Source organism: Macrobrachium nipponense, chromosome 29 (assembly GCF_015104395.2).
Source record: "Macrobrachium nipponense isolate FS-2020 chromosome 29, ASM1510439v2, whole genome shotgun sequence".
Lineage (NCBI taxonomy): Eukaryota > Metazoa > Arthropoda > Malacostraca > Decapoda > Palaemonidae > Macrobrachium > Macrobrachium nipponense.
The window spans coordinates 10,454,937-10,476,341 of record NC_061092.1 but is presented as its reverse complement, the minus strand read 5'-3'; the positions used below and the strand labels follow the sequence as shown (position 1 = coordinate 10,476,341).

Genomic DNA, 21,405 nt, shown 5'->3' with positions numbered 1-21,405 from the left:
ATTTTCAAACAATATAATACGTTTAAGGTTTACAAGGTCAATTAGGCAGTGCTTTTCTATTGTCACTTATTGGAGTGCTTATCTTTATTTGAAGCATATATGTAAATATTAAAATATATATTTTACAATACACATGATATAGCTGGTGGCTATGTTTCCCCGATTTTCATGGTCTAAGGCTACCGCCGTTTATACTCGGCCTAATGGTTTTGGAAATGAAAATGCAATATGTCGTTGCCTTATGCTGACAAAAATTAACGCCAGCCAGGTATACAGGACACGATTTCATTAAATTGATAAAATAAATTAAAGAATTGTCCATAACAGTCTGGTAAATAATATAGGCTGTATAATTGTGTACACAGACCCACACACATATACGGTAGTACATGCACTTTATACATACATACACACACACACACACACACACACACACACATATATATATATATATATATATATATATATATGTATATATATATATATCTATTATATATATTATATATATATATATATATATATATATATATCAAGAACGGCGGGAGATCAAACAAAACACTAAGTTCATACCATATCACGTCAATCGTGGATGAATCCCACCCCTGTGCAGAAAATTTACATATAAACACGCACACACACATATACAGTACATACTTTCACACATACATATGGTTGTGCGTATATGTCACATAACGTAAAAAATATTTATATTTATATATAAATAGACAAATATATATATCTAACTACAGGAATGCAAAGAGGGGCGCACTAAGTTGATATGTCCCGGGCAATTTCTTCTTCTGACTAGAATAAGAATTTATCTTAAGTAGAACCGTTAGACGGGCAGCAGAGACAATCTCCCTGCAATAACTTCATTTTCCAGATATCCTGAGTATGTGTCTTCGGAGGCGATCACCTGTGAGGGCAAACGATAAAAGTGAGTTTGATGAATGTTTGTATATATATATATATATATATATATATATATATATATATATATATATATATATATATATATATATAATATATACATGACTTTTTTCCATGTGACTTTATTACTGGCCACCAGAATTACACAGAGAAATATGATGTATCCTTACTTGTACATTCACATGCCATTGCTCCCTGGAATTCCACGAACTCGACCTTCGACTGTCCAGCCTTCCTGGAGGGTTGGCAGATGGCCGTCAGGCAGAACTCGATCATGTCTTCTATGATGTCCCCGGCTTTGTATTTCTTACCGTTGTACTTACACTTTTCTGAAATAAGCACGTTGATTAATGCACTGTTTTCATCATCATTAGCTCTTGATATTTAGGAGTTTTTTCAAACAAGCTCTCTCCTGATGACTTACCCATAAACACTTTTTTTTTATTCTATTTTTTTTTTTCTGTAAAACGTAGTTTAATTAACTCAAGAGGAAAACGTCGGTGTTTACGCTATAAATGTTTACGCTTTCTTCAGGCGTGATTTTCCTCCGTTTTCTTTCAAGGAATGAAGTTATAAAGGGTTACTATAGTATTTCAGATTCTGTCAGTGGTGCCGTATTGGCCCTATTGACTTGCTGTAGGTACGGCAGTTTGCTCATCATGGAGCAGTTGCTAAGAGCTATAGGTACGACACCAGAAGATCAGCGACAGTAGTAATAATAGTCGAATTTAATTGTTTCGTTGAACATGTTCAGTTCAAAATGTCGAAGTGAAGCACCATGCTGTCATCACCAAAGCACCAAAACATTTTGACAATAGGCTAAATGAAAATATGAAAAATCACAATAATACTTGAACATACTTAGATTTTGACTATATACATGAAAAACAAAACTAAACTAATCTGTGTACTTCAAATCTTCTTTGAATCTCTTCTGAACCATGTATAATACATCAGTTTTCGCCGAAAAACAGATGTTTTCAGGTTTCAACGAGCTGAAAAAAGCAATAGACGTCTACGAAGAGTCAAACTTCCAGAAATTGTATATCCGTAGGTCACGAACGATCGAATCGGTCCTGAAAAGAGCTCCGAATAGGAGATTCAAAGAAGACTTGAAGTTACACAGAAATCGTGCTCTGCTGTATTCACGGAATCATGGTAGTAAGGAAAACTACCAAAGTCGATTCTCTGGTAAACGGCCTAATCAATCGTAAGTAATCATCCAAATCAGGTCTATATTAATAGCATGTTTCCCATATTGGACTCGCTACTGACTGCTGCACTATAGCTATGCTTCAAATCTTCTTTGAATCTCCTCTTCGGAGCTCTTTTCAGGGCCGATTTGATTGTTCGTGACCTACGGATATACAATTTCTGAAAGTTTGACTCTTCGTAGACGTCTATTGCCTTTTTCAGCTCGTTGAAACCTGAAAACATCTGTTTTTCAGCGAAAACTGATGTATTATTACACGGTTCACGTTGCAAGGTCGTCATTTTCTTGCTGTCACTGATATGCCCGAGGCGGTAAACAAGTTTTCGCGCATGCGCAATTCACAGCCGTACCAATATCTATCGCAATCAGGGATACGGCTGTCGTACCAATATCCAGTTCGTATATGGATATATATATATATATATATATATATATATATATATATCTATATATATATATATATATATATATATATATATATATATATATATAGATATATATATATATATATATATATATATATATATATATATATATATATATAGATATATATATATATATATATATATATATATATATATATATATATATATATATATATATATATATCTGTGTGTAAACCAACGGCATAAAGCCTAGCACTGGGACCCATAGGAAGAATATTAAGGAGTGCTTACTTCTTTGGGACTGGACTATCACGCTGGCATCACCTTCTGTAAAGACAAAGATAACGTTAACTTAGAAAGCTAGTGATAAACACGAGAGGGAGAATTAATATAGTAAATCTTCAAGTAAATAAATGTTTGCAGAAGTATATTCTACCGATATTACGAATATCTTAAATTTTCACCGATTCGAAAATATTTCGAACCCTATATTATTTTTTTTTACATAAATATACCTGAGGCTGCAATAGTGATTCAGAGAAGTATAAGCTAGGGGTGCTTATGTTTGGAATAGCTCAGCAAAATGTGAAATTATTGCATTCGCTATCCAAAATACTTGAATTCTTAACTTTATCTTTTATAGTATTGAAGCGTTGATGTATTAATGACAGACAACACAGGATGAAGATTATTTTATCAAGTACCCAAACTGTCTCTACATAGGCGATAAGAGCTTAATATCAACCTCCTTTCCCGGAATATCAGCCAAGCATTTACCCTGGATGTGAATTTCTCTCTCCAATTATCATGTCGCCATAAGCACGTCTAGGTTTCCAGCTGCCCTCTCGTGCAACAGCTCCACGAGGAAGTTGATCAGGGCTAGACAGTATCTCTTATACTATCATTTTTCATTGTGGACTAAGGAAGGGGTGAACATTTATCCTGACACTTCTCTAAAATATAGGACCATATGGGTGACTTCGAGTCACAATGTGGGACAGTCTTCCAGATCAACTGGTACCTATTGTTACAATTATGTTCAAACTAATAAATGGCGGGGGAAAAAACAGATTACATAAGAGATGCGAAGTTAGGGGAGGCTTCGTTTAAGATGGAAATATAACGGAACCAAGACAGTAAATACATTAGTCTATAACGGTGATAAAATCATCATACAATCCTTTCAAGGGGAACCAGTTAGAACCAGGGAAAACTGAGGAGGGAAAAGAATGCAATCTTAAGTAATATTCAAATAGACTCAATTCAAGTACTTCTTCTTTCTCATTTCCTTACCACATTCTCCTGTGTGCGCCAAAGTGACATTTTCCCCCTTACAAGCAGCATATTCTAAAATACACTGGTTTGAGTAAGTGACTCCGTTAGATCCACATACTGGTTTCTTTATCTTGGGGCAATTACCACACTCCCCACCGACTCCTGAAAAAAAAAAAAGTTACAAAAACTAAGATGATAAAGATTAAGAAATCTGACAAGTCTTAGAGCTTTAGAAATTGAGGAAATTTGACGAAAAAAAAAGAGGAAAACGTCAGTACCATTGCTTAAAGCTTAAACGATAAACCAGCACAGGCTCTTGCTTAGTAAGTAACCGGTCCTTTAGGGCAAATAATGTGTTTAAAGATTATCCATATAACATGAAAATTTTTGTAAATAATAGCCTTTTTGAAACCAAATACGTCTCTCAATAAAATTATTATCCCAACAAGTGATTATGATGATGATAATGATGATGATATACGATAATAATGATAAATTTAAAGTACTCTACCTGAACTTTGCTTGATCACTGTACATGGGCCGTCGGATGCTTTGGAAATGGTCGTATTAGTTTCACAAGCTTCGGTAATCATTAGACACTCGTTGTTATAGGTTTTCCCGTCCGAACCACATACGGGGTCAATGTTTTTCGGACATCCCGCAGGACACTGACCTGAAATGAAAAAAAAGGTCAGAAATGTCACGACCTGAAACGGAAACGGGTCAGAAAGGAGACATCCTGAAATAGGAAGGGACAACCTCAAACTGAAACGGGTCAGGAAGGAGACATCCTGAAATAGAAATGTCACATCCTCAAACAGAAAAGGGTTCAGAAAGGAGACATCCTGAAACAGAAAAGAGTCGGATACGGGACATCCTGAAATGGAAATTAAAATCCAGAAATGGGATAGTTTCCTTCCATTCAACGTGAAAGGTTAAAGAACATTTTCTTATTAGGATATCTTAAAGTGTAACCACAGATTGATACCTCGCAATGCGTCCTTATGAGAGAGAGAGAGAGAGAGAGAGAGAGAGAGAGAGAGAGAGAGAGAGAGAGAGAGAGAGAGAGAGATTCATCGCAGCAAAACATGGCGTTCAAACGCATCAGTAACTTATTGTACACATGTAAGTACTTCATACGCCCATCCACCACATGCCATAGGTTCGTCCTCCACTCACAGTCGCTGACTTGTTGTCAACCTACTTGCGACATGTATGCGACAAGCTGCAGGCTTGTGTATGATATATTTTCCCTTCAAACAGAATAAATAACCCACAATTCTATGCAATATATGGAGTTCAATTGAATTACAAATGATTATTATAGTTCTCAAACGCTTACCACACTCGCCGTAATAGAGAATCGATGCATTATCCGAGCCGCAAGGGGGTATGCTCCCGAAAAATCTGCACTCGTTGGGGTAAGTCACATTATTGCTGCCACAGACGGGCTCCCGCAGATTTCCGTGCAAACGGGACCAGACATCATGAAAATGAAAATAAAAAAAAATACACACACACACACACATATATATATATATATATATATATATATATATATATATATATATATATATATATATATCTGTGTGTGTGTGTTTTATATTAAACGATGGTTTCTTTTAATTTTGCTCACTATTTTCGGAAAAATTTGAAAATGTTTGTTTTGATGTCAAATTGTTCGATGTGTGTTAGTTTTTATTCCCATTACCAAATGAAAAATGAAGCCTTTGGCTAACATTGAAAAATTGAAATTTTTATTCCCGTTACTAAATGAAAAGTGAAGCCTTTGGAGAACATTGCAAAATTGAAATCCGGATAGACCAGATATTCGGGGAAACCGTACACTCACAACAGGCTATATGTGTGTATGCATAAATATCATTTAGTCAACATAAATAATCACAATGTCAGCAGCAAAGAAACAGTAACAAGAATTATCATAATTTTCAAGTTATTCGATATACAGAAAAAAAATCATCAGGGTTCTAATATATACAGAAACAAAATCATAGAGTCTAATATTCCTTAACAGACTATCAATCAACTACTATGCGATTCAGGGCCTCTGTAACACGGTTTTTTGGACTTTGCTCCTTACCAACGCATCGGATGTAGCTGAAAATTGACATATGTATATTTTACAACCACACAAATTTTGTCAGCATTATCAATAACCTAAACCCGATAGTTTTAATTTTTATAGAGTAAAAATGATCTAGCCGACGCCATGGCCAATGATTACGAGCCAAGAGTCGAAAAACATTCATTACGTAAGCAAGGTAAACACCATTTTACGAAATGTTGCCCCGCCCATCCACCAGACAGAAACTCATTCACCTTGTTCCATCGGCTCTGAAACCCATAGCAGTCAAGAATGGCTAACAGGATTTGGAATTGTCCCCGTGGTTGCAAAACTGCATTTGTCTTACAACTTGCAACTTTATTCAGTCAAGAGAAAGCCCGTGGCCATACTTACTATAGTCTGAATAAGTAATTATTCAGTTTCTAGTTTAAATCCAATTTTTATGGTCTGATTTGTATTTAGCGTAACTTGATTATAATACCTGTAATGTCATTCAGGATTTTGAACATTTCCATTAACTATTCACTATACCACCAAGAGAGAGAGAAAGAGAGAGATTGTATGTAAACAGTCTTTATATAACTATTTTTTTAAAATAAGATTTTTATCCAAAGTAAATACAAGCTTATATGTGCTAAAATCTCCAGCAGACCAACGGATCATCCGATATCATTTTTTTTCTTCTTCTTTAGGCCGTACGACCGTGTTGGATATAAAGACTTTATGAATGCGGAACGATACATAGATGTGGGTGGGGTATCTGTGCTAGCGTAGTAATACTACTGTAGTAATAGCAGTAATATACATGAATTAAACGTTTAGGCCAACTGCTGGGATCCTTGAGGATCATTTAGCACTTCCTACAACTACTCGAGAAATGAGTTTTTATAACCAGAAGTTAAATTTTCTAATCCAACAATGCCCCTGATAGCAATAAATAAAAGTTGCTTGATATTGGATATAGCAGTTATCAAATCAAGCTTGTCTACTATGTTTTTGAAAATTACCAACTATTCCCTACATCTTGTCAATCGGATTGTGACCTATAAAGTAGACTGTAATTTCTTAGGAAACTTATTTTGGGAGTTAGACTAATAATTGAAGTGTTTTTGTATTTATTAACATATTTTGTTGGTTTGTTCATTATGACAATTATCAGTGGAGAGGTTTCAGAGTTCATAAAGGTGTACTGCTTTGCTTGTTTAAATTTTTATGTCATTGTTGCCAGAGGTCTAGCCTTCGTTACGTACAGCCAATCATCCATCGAGAAAGAGGGAAGAAATGCTGTCATAAGTTACGTAATGAGTGCGTCCGAAACCTTTTCTCCGAGTAAGTTGGCCCGTCTTCAAAAAAAGTCACTTTTACATTATAAGTACCAAATTTATTCAACCTACGTAATGCAGAATACAGTCAAAATTTATGTGTAGATATAATGTGTATTCTGAATAAGCGTTATAGTTATAAAATGCATAGATAAAAAGTTATTGCGAAAAAACCGTGTTACAGAGGCCCTGAATCTCATAGTACTTTAGTTACACGTAAGTGCAAAAAATAACAAACGTAATTTTGGACACGCAGAAATCAGTTCACTTATCCTGAGGGAAGCGAAATCCTGAGGTGAGAGAAATTAGGAGAAATTCTGAGGTAAACCTCAGTCAGAGTTACTCACCAGGTGGACTGCAGCGTGGACCTCGGCATAATATGGCTGAGAGAGAGAGAGAAAAAGGAAATAAAGTATGTTAATTCTCATTTCCGGAAATTAGTGGTGTATTTCCGCCATACGCTCAATTTCGTTCATATGATTACACTCAGTACATCATCTATTTATGCCGCTGGCATATAATTATTTGATTTAATGGGACATTTCTCCCCATAATAATTTCCGTCAAATATCTTACAATCGTAACATTCCTAGAGCAGAAAGTTTAATGTTTTATTTTTCTCTCTGGCTCCAACCACCTTTAAGGAAAACGGCATCACGTTGATTTATGTGGTTGTTTTCCCGAACCTAACTGTTGAATATTTAAGCATTATTTTTTCATTCATCAAAGAGAAAAAAAAAGGATTCTAATTATCCTACTCTGAAACAACACTGAAAAGAAGGGCTTGGAAAGTGTCTAGTATAATCTCAAATTCAAATGTTTCGAATGAAATGATTCAAACGTTTCAACTTGGATGATTCGAATGTTTGGAACTTCACTAATTCAAACCTTTCGACTTTACTGATTCAAATATTTCGACTTTACTTATTGAATTGTTTCGAATTATCTACTTTTCTAATTCAAATGTTTCCATTTGACTGTTCCAAATGTTTCGACTTGAAGTTTAGACGCATCATAAACGGAACGTATTACTATAGGTCTATACTTACGGAAGCACTCACACCCGCGGTACTTCTTCGCCTTCAGCGTGTACTTGGCCTTCTTCCCCCGGGCCTTCTCCCTGACGCATTTCAGCTTCAGGCAGTGAGCTTTGTCCTTGTACACAGTTTTCCCTGGCTTGTAGACTTTGCTGTTGAGCTGACAACCTTCAGGTGGAGGAGAAAACAGTTTTTGTTCTCACAACGTGGGACAATGAACGCACCCTTTAGCCCCTACTTCTGGATAAGTAGGCCTATTTATGGTCTAAACTAGCCTCCGTTCCTGGATAAGAGGAATTTATGATCTAAAGAATCTTCTAGTCCTAGATAAGAAGTATTTATGTCCTAATTTAGCTCCCAGTCTTGGATAAGAAGTATGTATGGTCTAAACTAGCTTCTAGTCTTGGATAAGAAGTATTTCTGGTCTAAGCTAGCTCCCAGTCTTAGATAAGAAGTATATATGGTCTAAACTAGCTCCGTCTTTGATAAGAAGTATTTATGGTCTAAACTAGCTTCTAGTTTTGGATAAGAAGTATTTCTGGTCTAAACTAGCTTCTAGTCTTGGATAAGAAGTATTTCTGGTCTAAGCTAGCTCCCAGTCTTAGATAAGAGTATATGGTTTCAATAAAACTAGCTCCGTCTTTGATAAGAAGTATTTATGGTCTAAACTAGCTTCTAGTCTTGGATAAGAAGTATTTCTGGTCTAAGCTAGCCCCCATTCTTAGATAAGAAGTATGTATGGCCTAAACTAGCTCCCAGTCTTTGATAAGAAGTATGTATGGTCTAAACTAGCTTCTAGTCTTGGATAAGAAGTATTTATGGTCTAAGGCCTAGGCTAACTCCCAGTCCTTGATAAGAAGTATTTATGATCTAAATTAGCTCTCAGTTCTTGATAAGAAGATTTATGATCTAAACTAGCTGCCAGTCCTTTTGTTTGTTTGTATGGTGTTTTTACGTTGCATGGAACCAGTGGTTATTTAGCAACGGGACCAATGGCTTGACGTGACTTCCAAACCACGTCGAAAGTGATGAACTTCTATCACCAGATATACACATCTCTAACCCCTCAATGGAATGCCCGAGAATCGAACTCGCTGCCACCGAGGTGGCAGGCAAAGACCATACCGATCACGCCACTGAGGCGCCGCTGCCAGTCATTATAAAAACTAGCTCCCAGTCTTGGATAAGAAGTATTTATGGTCTAAACTAGCTTCAAGTCTTGGATAAGAAGTATGTATGGTCTAGGCTAGCTCCCAGTCCTTGATAAGAAGCATTTATGGTCTAGACTAGCTGCAAGTCCTTGATAAGAAGTATTTATGGTCTAGACTAGCTGCAAGTCCTTGATAAGAAGCATTTATGGTCTAGACTAGCTGCAAGTCCTTGATAAGAAGTATTTATGGTCTAAACTAGCTCCCAGTCTTGGATAAGAAGTATTTATAGTCTAAACTAGCTTCAAGTCTTTGATAAGAAGTATGTATGGTCTAGGCTAGCTCCTAGTCCTTGATAAGAAGTATTTATGGTCTAAACTAACTGCCAGTCTTGGATAAGAAGTATCTATGGTCTAAACTAGACAAAGTACTCCTGATTTAAGGACCACCTCTTGGTCTCACAACCTGGAGCAGTTGTCTGAAATCACATTAAAAACTATACCTATTGGGTCATACTATTAAATAAATAATTATTTTGTTCTTAACCAGGATACTATATTTCCCCGCAAGACCTTAACCAAGATATGGAATTAGAATGTAAGACTTAGGCCAAGCGCTGAGATCTATGAGATCGTTCAGCGCTGAGAAGGAAATCGAGATTTAAATAAAAAGAAAATAAGTTTTAAAAGTGTAAAAGGAGAAAAAACCTAGGAGTTGCACTATGAAACAATTCTGAGGAGAGGGCTCAGGAAAGTAGGATGGAAGAAAGGGAATATGAACGGAGATACAGTAAAGGGAATAATAAGGGGTAGCAGGTAAGGGCCGAGGGGACTCCGCGAACAACCTCAAGTAATGCCTACATTGCACCGAATGAGGTGTACTGACGGCACTACGCCCCCTACGGAGTTTAACCATAAGAGGTGATGATTTCAAAACCTCAGCCGTAACTGACACACGATTTAAACAATAATGTCTTCATTACGCAAAAAAACTATAATTAATTTCGCATTTAGAACGAAACTTCTCTCTCTCTCTCTCTCTCTCTCTCTCTCTCTCTCTCTCTCTCTCTCTCTCTTCTCTCTTAAGAACATGGCTGGACGCAAACATTGAGGTTAAACCTAATGTTTTTCCAAAAGACCACTAATGGGGTTGATTTCACTCGCGTCGGTGTTGTTACTCGTTCAATTAGCCGTTAAGCTAGTATCTGATAGCCTTTCACCAGCGATTTTCATTATTGCAATTATTCAGGTCGTTTACTTAAACGCATTATTTTTTGTGAAAGTCTGCTTGACAAGAGAATGGCTGAATGGCTTCGTGGACGCTTCTTTAATAATAATAATAATAATAATAATAATAATAATAATAATAATAATAATAATAATAATAATAATAATAAAATAATAATATAATTTAATAATAATAATTGAAAAAGAAACCCACAAAATCACTGTGTATAACGCGTTTACTTAAAAGTATTTACATTTTATTTTACTCAATACTCGAGTTCTTTCAGGCCCTATCTGCGGCCTGATATGGACTGTAAGTACTCGAGTACTCGAGTGTTGGGTTTCTTTTTCAATCTTCAGAAGAAAACTGAAAGAAGATTTCGTTTGGTTAATGATAATAATAATAACAATAATAATAATAATAATAATAACAACAACAACAACAACAACAACAACAACAACAACAATAATAATAATAATAATAATAATAATAATAATAATAATAATAATAATAATAATAATAATAATAATAATAATAATAAAGTGGCGCCGTGGAGGAGTGGGTAAGGTCGTCAATAGACATAAGTCAAGTTAAGCAACATTGGGGCTGGTCAGTCGTTGGATGGGTGACCACTCTCCTCGGCGTTGATTCCTTGGGAAAGGATCTTTACCATAATTTCCTCAGTCTACTCAGCTGTAAATGAGTACCTATCCCTGATGGGGTAGGGTCCAGCTATGGGTTAAATAGCAAAACTCAGCAATGATGGCAAGAAATGAAGGAATAAACGACAACGACGTAAATGGAACCTCTGGCAACAGAGGAGCTTCGTCCGGCAACCAGGTATTCAACCCAATTGAAGGGGAAGACGGTCAGGTACTTGGAGGTCGTCATCCAGCAACTGATCACCACAACGACAGTAATCAACAGCCTGAGATTGGAGCTACAGAGGCAAAAAGGAAGAAATGGACAAGAGAAGAAAATAAGGAAATATGGAGATGCTACATCATAAGCAACCCGACGGAGAGAGGATATAGAAGAAGATTGGTCAACATCTGGAATGAGAGGAATAACACCCCCCAAACAGAGCAGAGGCTGGCAGACCAAGTAAGGAACATAAAGAAAAAGAACTGGCTCTCCCCAACAGAAAGAGAAGAACTGGAAAGAGAAATGTCACACGACAACGAATTACACGAAGACGAACTGAGAGACGATGCCACAGAAGACGACAGGGAGGATGAGGTATCAAACAACGACACACGAAGAAACACCGACGACGTAACAGAGAGGACGGAATGGGTAGAAAAGATTAGACAATGGATGGAGCCAGATACAGAGAGAACAAAGATCCCCTCCATGAAAGCCTACAACACCAAGAAATTAAGGGAGAAAACAAGTGAGGTCAATGAAATAATGGGCATAATACACACCACCAGTATCACAGAAACAAATAACTTGACATATGCAGGAGCAAGATTAGTAGCAGAACTGATGGGGATTCGAACACCAGCACAACCAACCCAACAGAAACCAAAACAGCAACCACCTTGGAAAAGGCGCCTGGAAAAGCAAATCATGGTGATGAGATCTGACTTGAGTAAACTGAAAGAGATGGCAGAAAAAAGGCTAAGAAGCAAGAAAACAAGGGAGGAACTCAACGAGAAATACAAAGTACAAGAGAGGGGACTAAACAACACAATAGAAGATGTAAAACAGAGGCCAAAGCACATAAGATCCAACGGTACATGAACAGGAATAAGGGATACCAAAAGAACAAACTATTCGGAACCAACCAGAAAAGACTATACAGCCAACTAAGAGGGGAAGACAACCAACCAGAAATTCCTGAAGCCGAACCAAGTAAGAGACTCTGGGAAAACATATGGAGCAATCCGGTATCACACAACAAACATGCAACATGGCTCCAGGAAGTCAAGGAAGAAGAAACAGGGAGAATAAAACAAAGATTCACAGAGATCACGACAGACACAGTCAGACACCAACTAATGAAAATGCCAAACTGGAAAGCCCCAGGTCCCGATGAAGTCCATGGATACTGGCTGAAAAACTTCAAGGCCCTACACCCACGAATAGCAGAACAACTCCAGCATTGTATCTCAAATCACCAAGCACCCAAATGGATGACCACAGGAAGAACATCCTTAGTACAAAAAGACAAGAGTAAGGGAAATATAGCCAGTAACTACAGGCCTATCACCTGCCTACCAATAATGTGGAAGTTACTAACAGGTATCATCAGTGAAAGGCTATACAACTACCTAGAGGAGACAAACACCACCCCCCACCAACAGAAAGGCTGCAGAAGGAAGTGTAGGGGCACAAAAGACCAGCTCCTGATAGACAAAATGGTAATGAAGAACAGTAGGAGAAGGAAAACCAACCTATAAGCGTGGCATGGATAGACTATAAGAAAGCCTTCGACATGATACCACAATCATGGCTAATAGAATGCCTGAAAATATATGGGGCAGAGGAAAATACCATCAGCTTCCTCAAAAATACAATGCGCAACTGGAATACAATACTTACAAGCTCTGGAATAAGACTAGCAGAGGTTAATATCAGGAGAGGGATCTTCCAGGGCGACTCACTGTCCCCACTACTCTTCGTAGTAGCCATGATTCCCATGACAAAAGTACTACAGAAGATGGATGCCGGGTACCAACTCAAGAAAAGAGGCAACAGAATCAACCATCTGATGTTCATGGACGACATCAAGCTGTATGGTAAGAGCATCAAGGAAATAGATACCCTAATCCAGACTGTAAGGATTGTATCTGGGGACATCAGGATGGAGTTTGGAATAGAAAAATGCGCCTTAGTCAACATACAAAAAGGCAAAGTAACGAGAACTGAAGGGATAAAGCTACCAGATGGGAGCAACATCAAACACATAGATAAGACAGGATACAAATACCTGGGAATAATGGAAGGAGGGGATATAAAACACCAAGAGATGAAGGACACGATCAGGAAAGAATATATGCAGACTCAAGGCGATACTCAAGTCGAAACTCAACGCCGGAAATATGATAAAAGCCATAAAACACATGGGCAGTGCAGTAATCAGATACAGCGCAGGAATAGTGGAATGGACGAAGGCAGAACTCCGCAGCTTAGATCAGAAAACCAGGAAACATATGACAATACACAAAGCACTACACCCAAGAGCAAATACGGACAGACTATACATAACACGAAAGGAAGGAGGGAGAGGACTACTAAGTATAGAGGACTGCGTCAACATCGAAAACAGAGCACTGCGGCAATATCTGAAAACCAGTGAAGACGAGTGGCTAAAGAGTGCTTGGGAAGAAGAACTAATAAAAGTAGACGAAGACCCAGAAATATACAGAGACAGGAGAAAGACAGACAGAACAGAGGACTGGCACAACAAACCAATGCACGGACAATACATGAGACAGACTAAAGAACTAACTAGCCAGCGATGACAATTGGCAATGGCTACAGAGGGGAGAGCTAATGAAGGAAACTGAAGGAATTATAACAGCGGCACAAGATCAGGCCCTAAGAACCAGATATGTTCAAAGAACGATAGACGGAAATAACATCTCTCCCATATGTAGGAAGTGCAATACGAAAAATGAAACCATAAACCACATAGCAAGTGAATGCCCGGCACTTGCACAGAACCAGTACAAAAAGAGGCATGATTCAGTGGCAAAAGCCCTCCACTGGAGCCTGTGCAAAAAACATCAGCTACCTTGCAGTAATAAGTGGTACGAGCACCAACCTGAAGGAGTGATAGAAAACGATCAGGCAAAGATCCTCTGGGACTATGGTATCAGAACGGATAGGGTGATACGTGCAAACAGACCAGACGTGACGTTGATTGACAAAGTCAAGAAGAAAGTATCACTCATATCTGATGTCGCAATACCATGGGACACCAGAGTTGAAGAGAAAGAGAGGGAAAAATTGGATAAGTATCAAGATCTGAAAATAGAAATAAGAAGGATATGGGATATGCCAGTGGAAATCGTACCCATAATCATAGGAGCACTAGGCACGATCCCAAGATCCTTGAAAAGGAATCTAGAAAAACTAGAGGCTGAAGTAGCTCCAGGACTCATGCAGAAGAGTGTGATCCTAGAAACGGCACACATAGTAAGAAAAGTGATGGACTCCTAAGGAGGCAGGATGCAACCCAGAACCCCACACTATAAATATTAGGGCTTGTGCCTTGTATGATAAGGCGCCCTATGAGGTAATGTTAGACTAGCGATAATCTTACGCTAAGTCGGTTGGTATTGCACTTCCATCTTCAATGGAGTGTCTGGGGGTTTGTAGATCACTTACGAAGTCGGTATTATCTTGTTGGTTATTACGACGATGTGTTAAACTCATGTTGGTTCGGTGAGGAGGTTCTTGTAGAAAACACTAAGTATAAAAAATTATATATTCTTCTGAAGTTTTACATGGTGAAGATCAGGTATGATTGTACAAGTCTTCTAATAACGATAGCTTGATCGCTTCTGCCAATGATGATGGCTAATCCTATTCCTCTACATGATAAAGCTTAGGTAAAGAGGTACAGGTCTTCTAATGACGATAGCTAACTCTGTTCTGCTGTCTACCATCTCTGTTACAAGTTATGAAGGAACAGACAGTAGTTCGAACATATGAACATACATACAATGACATAGTTTCATACGAACACACAATCAAATGAGACACGCTACAGATCACGTAGGCGGTAGTTGTCTCAAGCAGGGAGCTTGGACTAATGTTTATAAACAATTGAATGACTACAGGTGACGACATGTTATCTTAGCCTACTTTTATTGTATACGTCATCTTTAGCGCCTCTAGTCTGATCACATTCCTGTAAGCAATCTTTTATATATATGGACTAACATTCCATATTTTTATTATGTAAACACTTACATTAGCTCGGTCAGCTACCAAAACCAACCACTGAATATTACTCAAGCTTGACTTGCATTTGACTTATAGGAGTGTGATACAGACACTATGTGAATATATAGAGATAATAGGAATTACTTATAAGTGAAAAAAAATTCATGGTGTACACAAATACAGATTCAAGTAATAAATATTAGACATAATATGCATATGATATTCGTAAATAATAGTGATCACGTGATATATACTGATACAGTTTTTCACTTCATCTCTTTAAGATACTTATGCTACAGAAAATACTAATGTACTTTGACAATTGCATAGAATGAAGATTAACATGATAAAAATCATATTTTAACTGATAAAAAATTTCATATATGAAATGATAAAGTTATTAATGTTTATGCTGATTGATTCGTTGATCTTTATGCTAACTGTTATATATCTGATTCATTAATCCATATACTAACACATATAACTGCAGATATTGGTAAGAAAAAAGGTAACGAATTGATTATAGGCTACCTGATTTGTTTATACATTGGTATATGGATTCATATAATTATGATTAATATATGTGCACTTTAAATAGATTCCTACTGCGTACACGCAAAGATATATTTAGATTCTGTTATTTATGATCATTTATATAAGAGATTCCTATTGCGTACACGCAAAGATATATTTCGACTCTGTTATTTATTTTGTCAATTATATATATTATACATGATACTTTATTATATATAGGATACTGATACTTTTTATATATATAGGATACTGACCGAGGTTATACTACTTCACTTTTAACTAGCTTTCGAACAACTTTTCGTCCATTACACAGTTCCAGACAACCACCTTTAGCCAAATGAAACGGCCTTTTTCAATGGTTAAAACAAGGGGAAAATTTGCCTGGGCGGGTCCAACGTTCTATTTTGCGCTCATACTTATTCTCTGCATCCTAAGCTACACGATTCCGTTCGCGATGAAAAAAAAATCATCCCCAGCACGAGTCCTTCGCCAGCAAAGTAGAGTTGAATATCCTTCGGGTCGTAATTGTGGGAAGTATGTCCCTTTTTGTAGTCGATTCCGACAGCCGCCGGAGCATTCCGCATTAAAACGAGATTAACGACGAGATACGGTGTCGGTCGAAGAAGTCCATGAAATTCCTTTCACATTGTAGGCGGTTGTTACTTGACTGTAGTCGTCCGCTGCGACGAACGATTTTTTGAAGTTGCGATGTGAAACTCTCGTACTGCAGGATACTGTAACCAGGTTCCATTAATCAGCCTGCAAGTGAAATTATACTTGTCACAAGGGCTAAGTAAATTCAGACGACATCCAAATACAGGGGAGGGAAGAGAGCCATTTAGACCAGACTTAACCCACATGAATTCGCTGATATTTTGGAATTCAAAGAGTCCGCTGTACAAACTTTTTTATCCATGGCATTAACAATGAGTGAACCTATCCAGGTCTATGATGACTTGTAAAAATATCCATAATTATAAAAAATAAATAGATATCATTACGAATCTCAAAGAAAATTCGATATTACTGGTAGTAAATTACTAGACAAAGAAGTGGAAAACGGAGCTAATTGTAAGATTGCCAGGCAACATAAGAGTCAAAGAGAAGATTAATCATGATTCTATGTGCCCTAACAAAAGTTTCATATTAAATTTTCTCGTGCGCATCCTCTGAGGTTAACTTTTAAAACATTATTAATAGGTAGGAGATGCAACGAAAAACCCACTATGTAACTAATTTCTATATGAACTTTGGGTTTTCAAGAAAATGTAACATTTTCCCATGAATGTGATTTACCTGGATTGTAATAAGCTAATGTTGCAAGTAAATAATCCATATCCATATCGTGATACTTCTAAATGTCTATGAGGTTCAGAAAAAATTAATTCATTTTGATGTTATAGAAATTCAATTTCCTTATTTTGTTTATTAATTTTAAAATGATTGCAAGTTGCATTGCGCATACCGATAGACACTTGTACCTAACGTCTGCCTTGCCCATGAGAAGTTCGGGCTAAGCATTCCTTTCTCCAGTCAATCTGTTTTGCAAGCAGAGACGACACACAGATGAAGCCTGTGTAAGCAGATTACTGAGGTTTAAAGGAACAAATGCTGATACGGCAATGATGACGTCGTCACTTGGCAGGAGATTGCTCTCAGCCAGCTAAGAGTTACGTTACTTGCTGTAATAAATACGACTTTAGGATAAATTTATTATCTTTTAATACTCGACCCACACGAAAAGAATGTCTGAAAAAAAAACAGTACCAAAATTGAACAATATATTAGTTTCATGTTGGAAATCTGCATAATTGTAATTATGTTAAATTAAATATTCCTTATTCAAACTATATGAAAAAGGTTTCCATACAAATTCTATATATATTATTAGCCCTGTATAAGATTCATATAGGATTATTTCATAGATAACATTTTCACTTCTAGACTTCCTGACTTTAAAATCTCTTTTATTTTATTTTATTTTATTTTATTATTATTTTATTTATTTATTTATTTATTTATTTTTTTTTTTTTTTCATTGACTACGAATATAAATCACCGGACAGACAATATGTCAGTAGGTTTTGATATGTGTTTGAACTTTTAGCTTATTTGTCATTACTAAAGCGTTAAGTTTGAGTTCAAATCTTTACGCATATATATTTGGATATTTAATTAACCTACGTTTTGCTTATTGATTTTATCGTGATTCCTTTTTTATTATAATTTGTAACCCTTCCGACTTCTTACGGAGTGTATTATATTGACTCCACTTGTATCCATATTTATTTTATATATTTATTTATTTATATATTTTTTTATATATATTTGATAAATTAATGGTTGGCTTGAATATGTGGAAAAGTGTTCTAGCGGCGTACCGTATAAGGCTACTTGCGGCATCAATTCTATAGATACAAGATATAAATAATAAAGGTATTTAAAACCGCGAGAACCGCTATAATCCAGTTCGGATCCAACATCACGAGTTGTAACTCGTAAGACATTGACACTTCCTATTTAATTATCCGTTATTCTACCAAACCGATTGACTCTGGGTGATAAAATATATTATTGGTTTTCTTAATGGAAAGGAATTCACACCACGTGTTAAGGAGATTATTATTGATTTACACCACCCGAGTCACAGATTATTATGTGTTGAATTCCATATTTACTGATTTAGCACTCATAAATATTCGTAACGCACTCAATTGCGGTGTTTGTTTTTAGTGCTATTAATTCTATATAACGTGTCAAGGAACTATTAACACTAAGAAGTGTTTATTCCCTCTGTCAGACTCGTAACTCTGTTAATAATTCTAAGTATATTCTAAGGATAGGCCCCTAATCTGACAGGTGTCTTAGTGTATCCCTTGTTTTCATGACACGTGTTACAATTAGTTATGTGCTTTTTATATCTGTAAGCATTGTAGGCCAGTAAAATAGTGATTTGGCTTTCTGTGACATAATAAGGAACCCTGGATGACGGAATGCAACCAGTTTAGGACAATTGGTATGAAAGAGATTATTACTACTACCTGGTCGTTAGTCATCTGCTGTGTTCTTCGGGTTTTCCTCGTCACGGACCTACATATAATATTACATTTGATTACATTATTCTGATACACATACTTTAAATATACTTGTGCTTTAGGGTTTCTGCTCGAAGTGTTTATTGTTTTTGCTTAGCCGCTGACCGTGTTTCCGTCCGAAGTGTTTATTGTTTGCTTATTGCTGCTGACTCTGTTTCCGTTCGAAGTGTTTATTGTTTTGGTTATGTCTGTTGACTCTTGCTTTGTTCAGTTTGTAACAGTTCTGCGCTCCAACCCAGATATTCAATGCTCGCGATCTCTTGGGTTAAAGAATTTCCTTGTTTAGATACGGTTTTAACAATAGGCACGGATGTTTCTATATCTTTTAGTCCAATTAATGGTTCTTTGCTGTATGGTGCGGGATTGCGGGATAATGCGTCAGCTATGATATTTGCTTTCCCCAGGTAGATATCTTATCTTGGCTCCAAAGACCTGAATGATCATTTGTCACCGAGTTCCTTTTGGACTGTGATTAAAGCCTTTGAAAAACTCGGTAAAGGACTCATGTTCAGTAAGGACTTTATCAGGATAGCCATAGATTATGAACTTAAAATGTACTAGTGTTAAAGATACCTAGCCCTTCCTTGCCTATTACTGCATATTTACTTTCAGAGGGCTTTAGTTTACGTGAATAAAAAGCTATAGGGAAGAACTGTTTATCATATTACTGAAGTAGTATCCCTCTTACCCCTTGGTCTGAGGCGTCTGTTGCAATAAAAAAAAATTCCTTATTTAAATCAGGGATTTTTTAAGTTAGGTAAGCTGCATTTTCCGCTTTTAAGATATCGAACGCCTGTTGATGCTTTTCAGACCATAATAAATCTACGCTCTTCTTCGTAAGATCTGTTAAAGGAGCTGTCATGATTGAAGAGTTACATATTTACATACGATTGTAATACCCACTACAGCGCAAAAGTGCTGTATCCCCCTTTTACGTTAATAAGTACCGGAAAGTTATGAATAGCCGACACCTTACCATGGACTACTTTTAAGACCTTGACCAGACACATAAAACCTAGATAAACATGTTCGGTTTTAAAAAACTCACATTTAGATATTTTACTCTGAGATTATTTGTCTTTGTCTCTGTAGCACTAGCTCTACTTTATGTGAATGTACTTCTAAGGTATTAGAAAAGATTACAAGATTATCCATATAGGCATGTAGGTTATCGCCTAAAAATCTCCAAACACTATATTGTAATTGGGGCGCAACGTAAGCCGGAGGCATACGTAAAAATTGATAATGTCCCCTGAGTGTGCTGAAAACGGTGTATGAGGTACAATCACTTAGGTAATGGTATCTGGTAAAAGCATTTAAGTAAGTCCAAGCTGGTGAAAAATTTATTCTAACCTAACAGAGATAAGATGTCGTCGCTACATGGCACTGGAAACTATCGGGAGTCGTTTCCTTGTTTAAGCGACAGAAATCTACGCAGATACGCCAAGTCCGATCTTTTATGGCATGACTTTTGAGGGAAAATTATATGGGCTATTTGATTTCCTAATGGCTCCTATTACTAACATATTTCAACTTCGTCATTTATCTCTATTTTGAAATTGCAGTGAGAGTCTATACGAAGGTACGTATATAGCTTTATGTTTGTCCTTAGACCGTATTTTGTGTTAAATTACATCCGTTTTTCCCAGAGATCACTCGCTAGTGGAGAAACTTTCTGGTATTCAGGTAAAAGATAAAAAAAAAAAAAAAAATTTCTGCTGAATCACCTCTGCTTGAATGACTTTACTGATATTACTTTAGATAGATTATCAGAGAGATTCATCCACGACTGGTTGGGCGGGATTAAAAGTTAGCAACAATAAAAGAAATGCGATATTTATGTATAGGTTTTTGTGGATTACTATATTAACTTGTTTGCAGCGAGTCAACCGTGTCTAGGGCTTTGTTCGCGGAAATCGTTATATTTCAGAGTGTCGGGAAGGATTAAAATTTCATTTCCCAGCAAAGTCTTTTTACACGCACTAAGACATTCGAGGGTGCATGCTTCTCGAGATTTTGCGTGCAAAGTGCGACTGCGGTTGTGGGAGAATTCTGTTGGGTCATTTGAACAATGTTACGATTTATGAGACAAATGTATAGTTCCTTTATATAAGTTATTATTTGATTAACTGTCTCATTTTTGTTCAAACGGATTTTAATATGTTTGAAGGTTATAGGATTTCCCTTTGATAAACACGCCTTATTTTTGCAGGTGTAAGATAATATTTTGTATACCCCTAGATGAATCTTACA

At 36.7% G+C, this 21,405-nt stretch overlaps 1 protein-coding gene across 1 annotated transcript; it reads right to left on the bottom strand.

Annotated features, from left to right (window-relative positions):
• Positions 1–509: 509 nt before the first annotated feature.
• Positions 510–5,277, bottom strand: LOC135206115 (four-domain proteases inhibitor-like). The gene is made up of 6 exons (XM_064237355.1): positions 5,147–5,277; positions 4,316–4,477; positions 3,823–3,966; positions 2,821–2,856; positions 1,101–1,259; positions 510–916 (listed from the first exon to the last, which is right to left on the bottom strand). The coding sequence occupies exons 2-6, from the start codon at positions 4,395–4,397 to the stop codon at positions 873–875; spliced, it is 465 nt and encodes a 154-aa protein (XP_064093425.1). The 5' UTR covers positions 4,398–4,477; positions 5,147–5,277; the 3' UTR covers positions 510–872.
• Between the last annotated feature and the right edge of the window lie 16,128 nt (positions 5,278–21,405).

What these genes read in the sequence shown, in the direction of transcription:
- LOC135206115 (XM_064237355.1), bottom strand. Translation starts at nt 4,397, where the DNA reads ATGATTACCGAAGCTTGTGAAACTAATACGACCATTTCCAAAGCATCC. An exon ending in AGTGATCAAGCAAAGTTCAG is followed by an intron (nt 3,967 to 4,315) that starts GTAGAGTACTTT and finishes TTTTTTTTTCAG; the next exon opens with GAGTCGGTGGGGAGTGTGGT. An exon ending in GGCGCACACAGGAGAATGTG is followed by an intron (nt 2,857 to 3,822) that starts GTAAGGAAATGA and finishes TTGTCTTTACAG; the next exon opens with AAGGTGATGCCAGCGTGATA.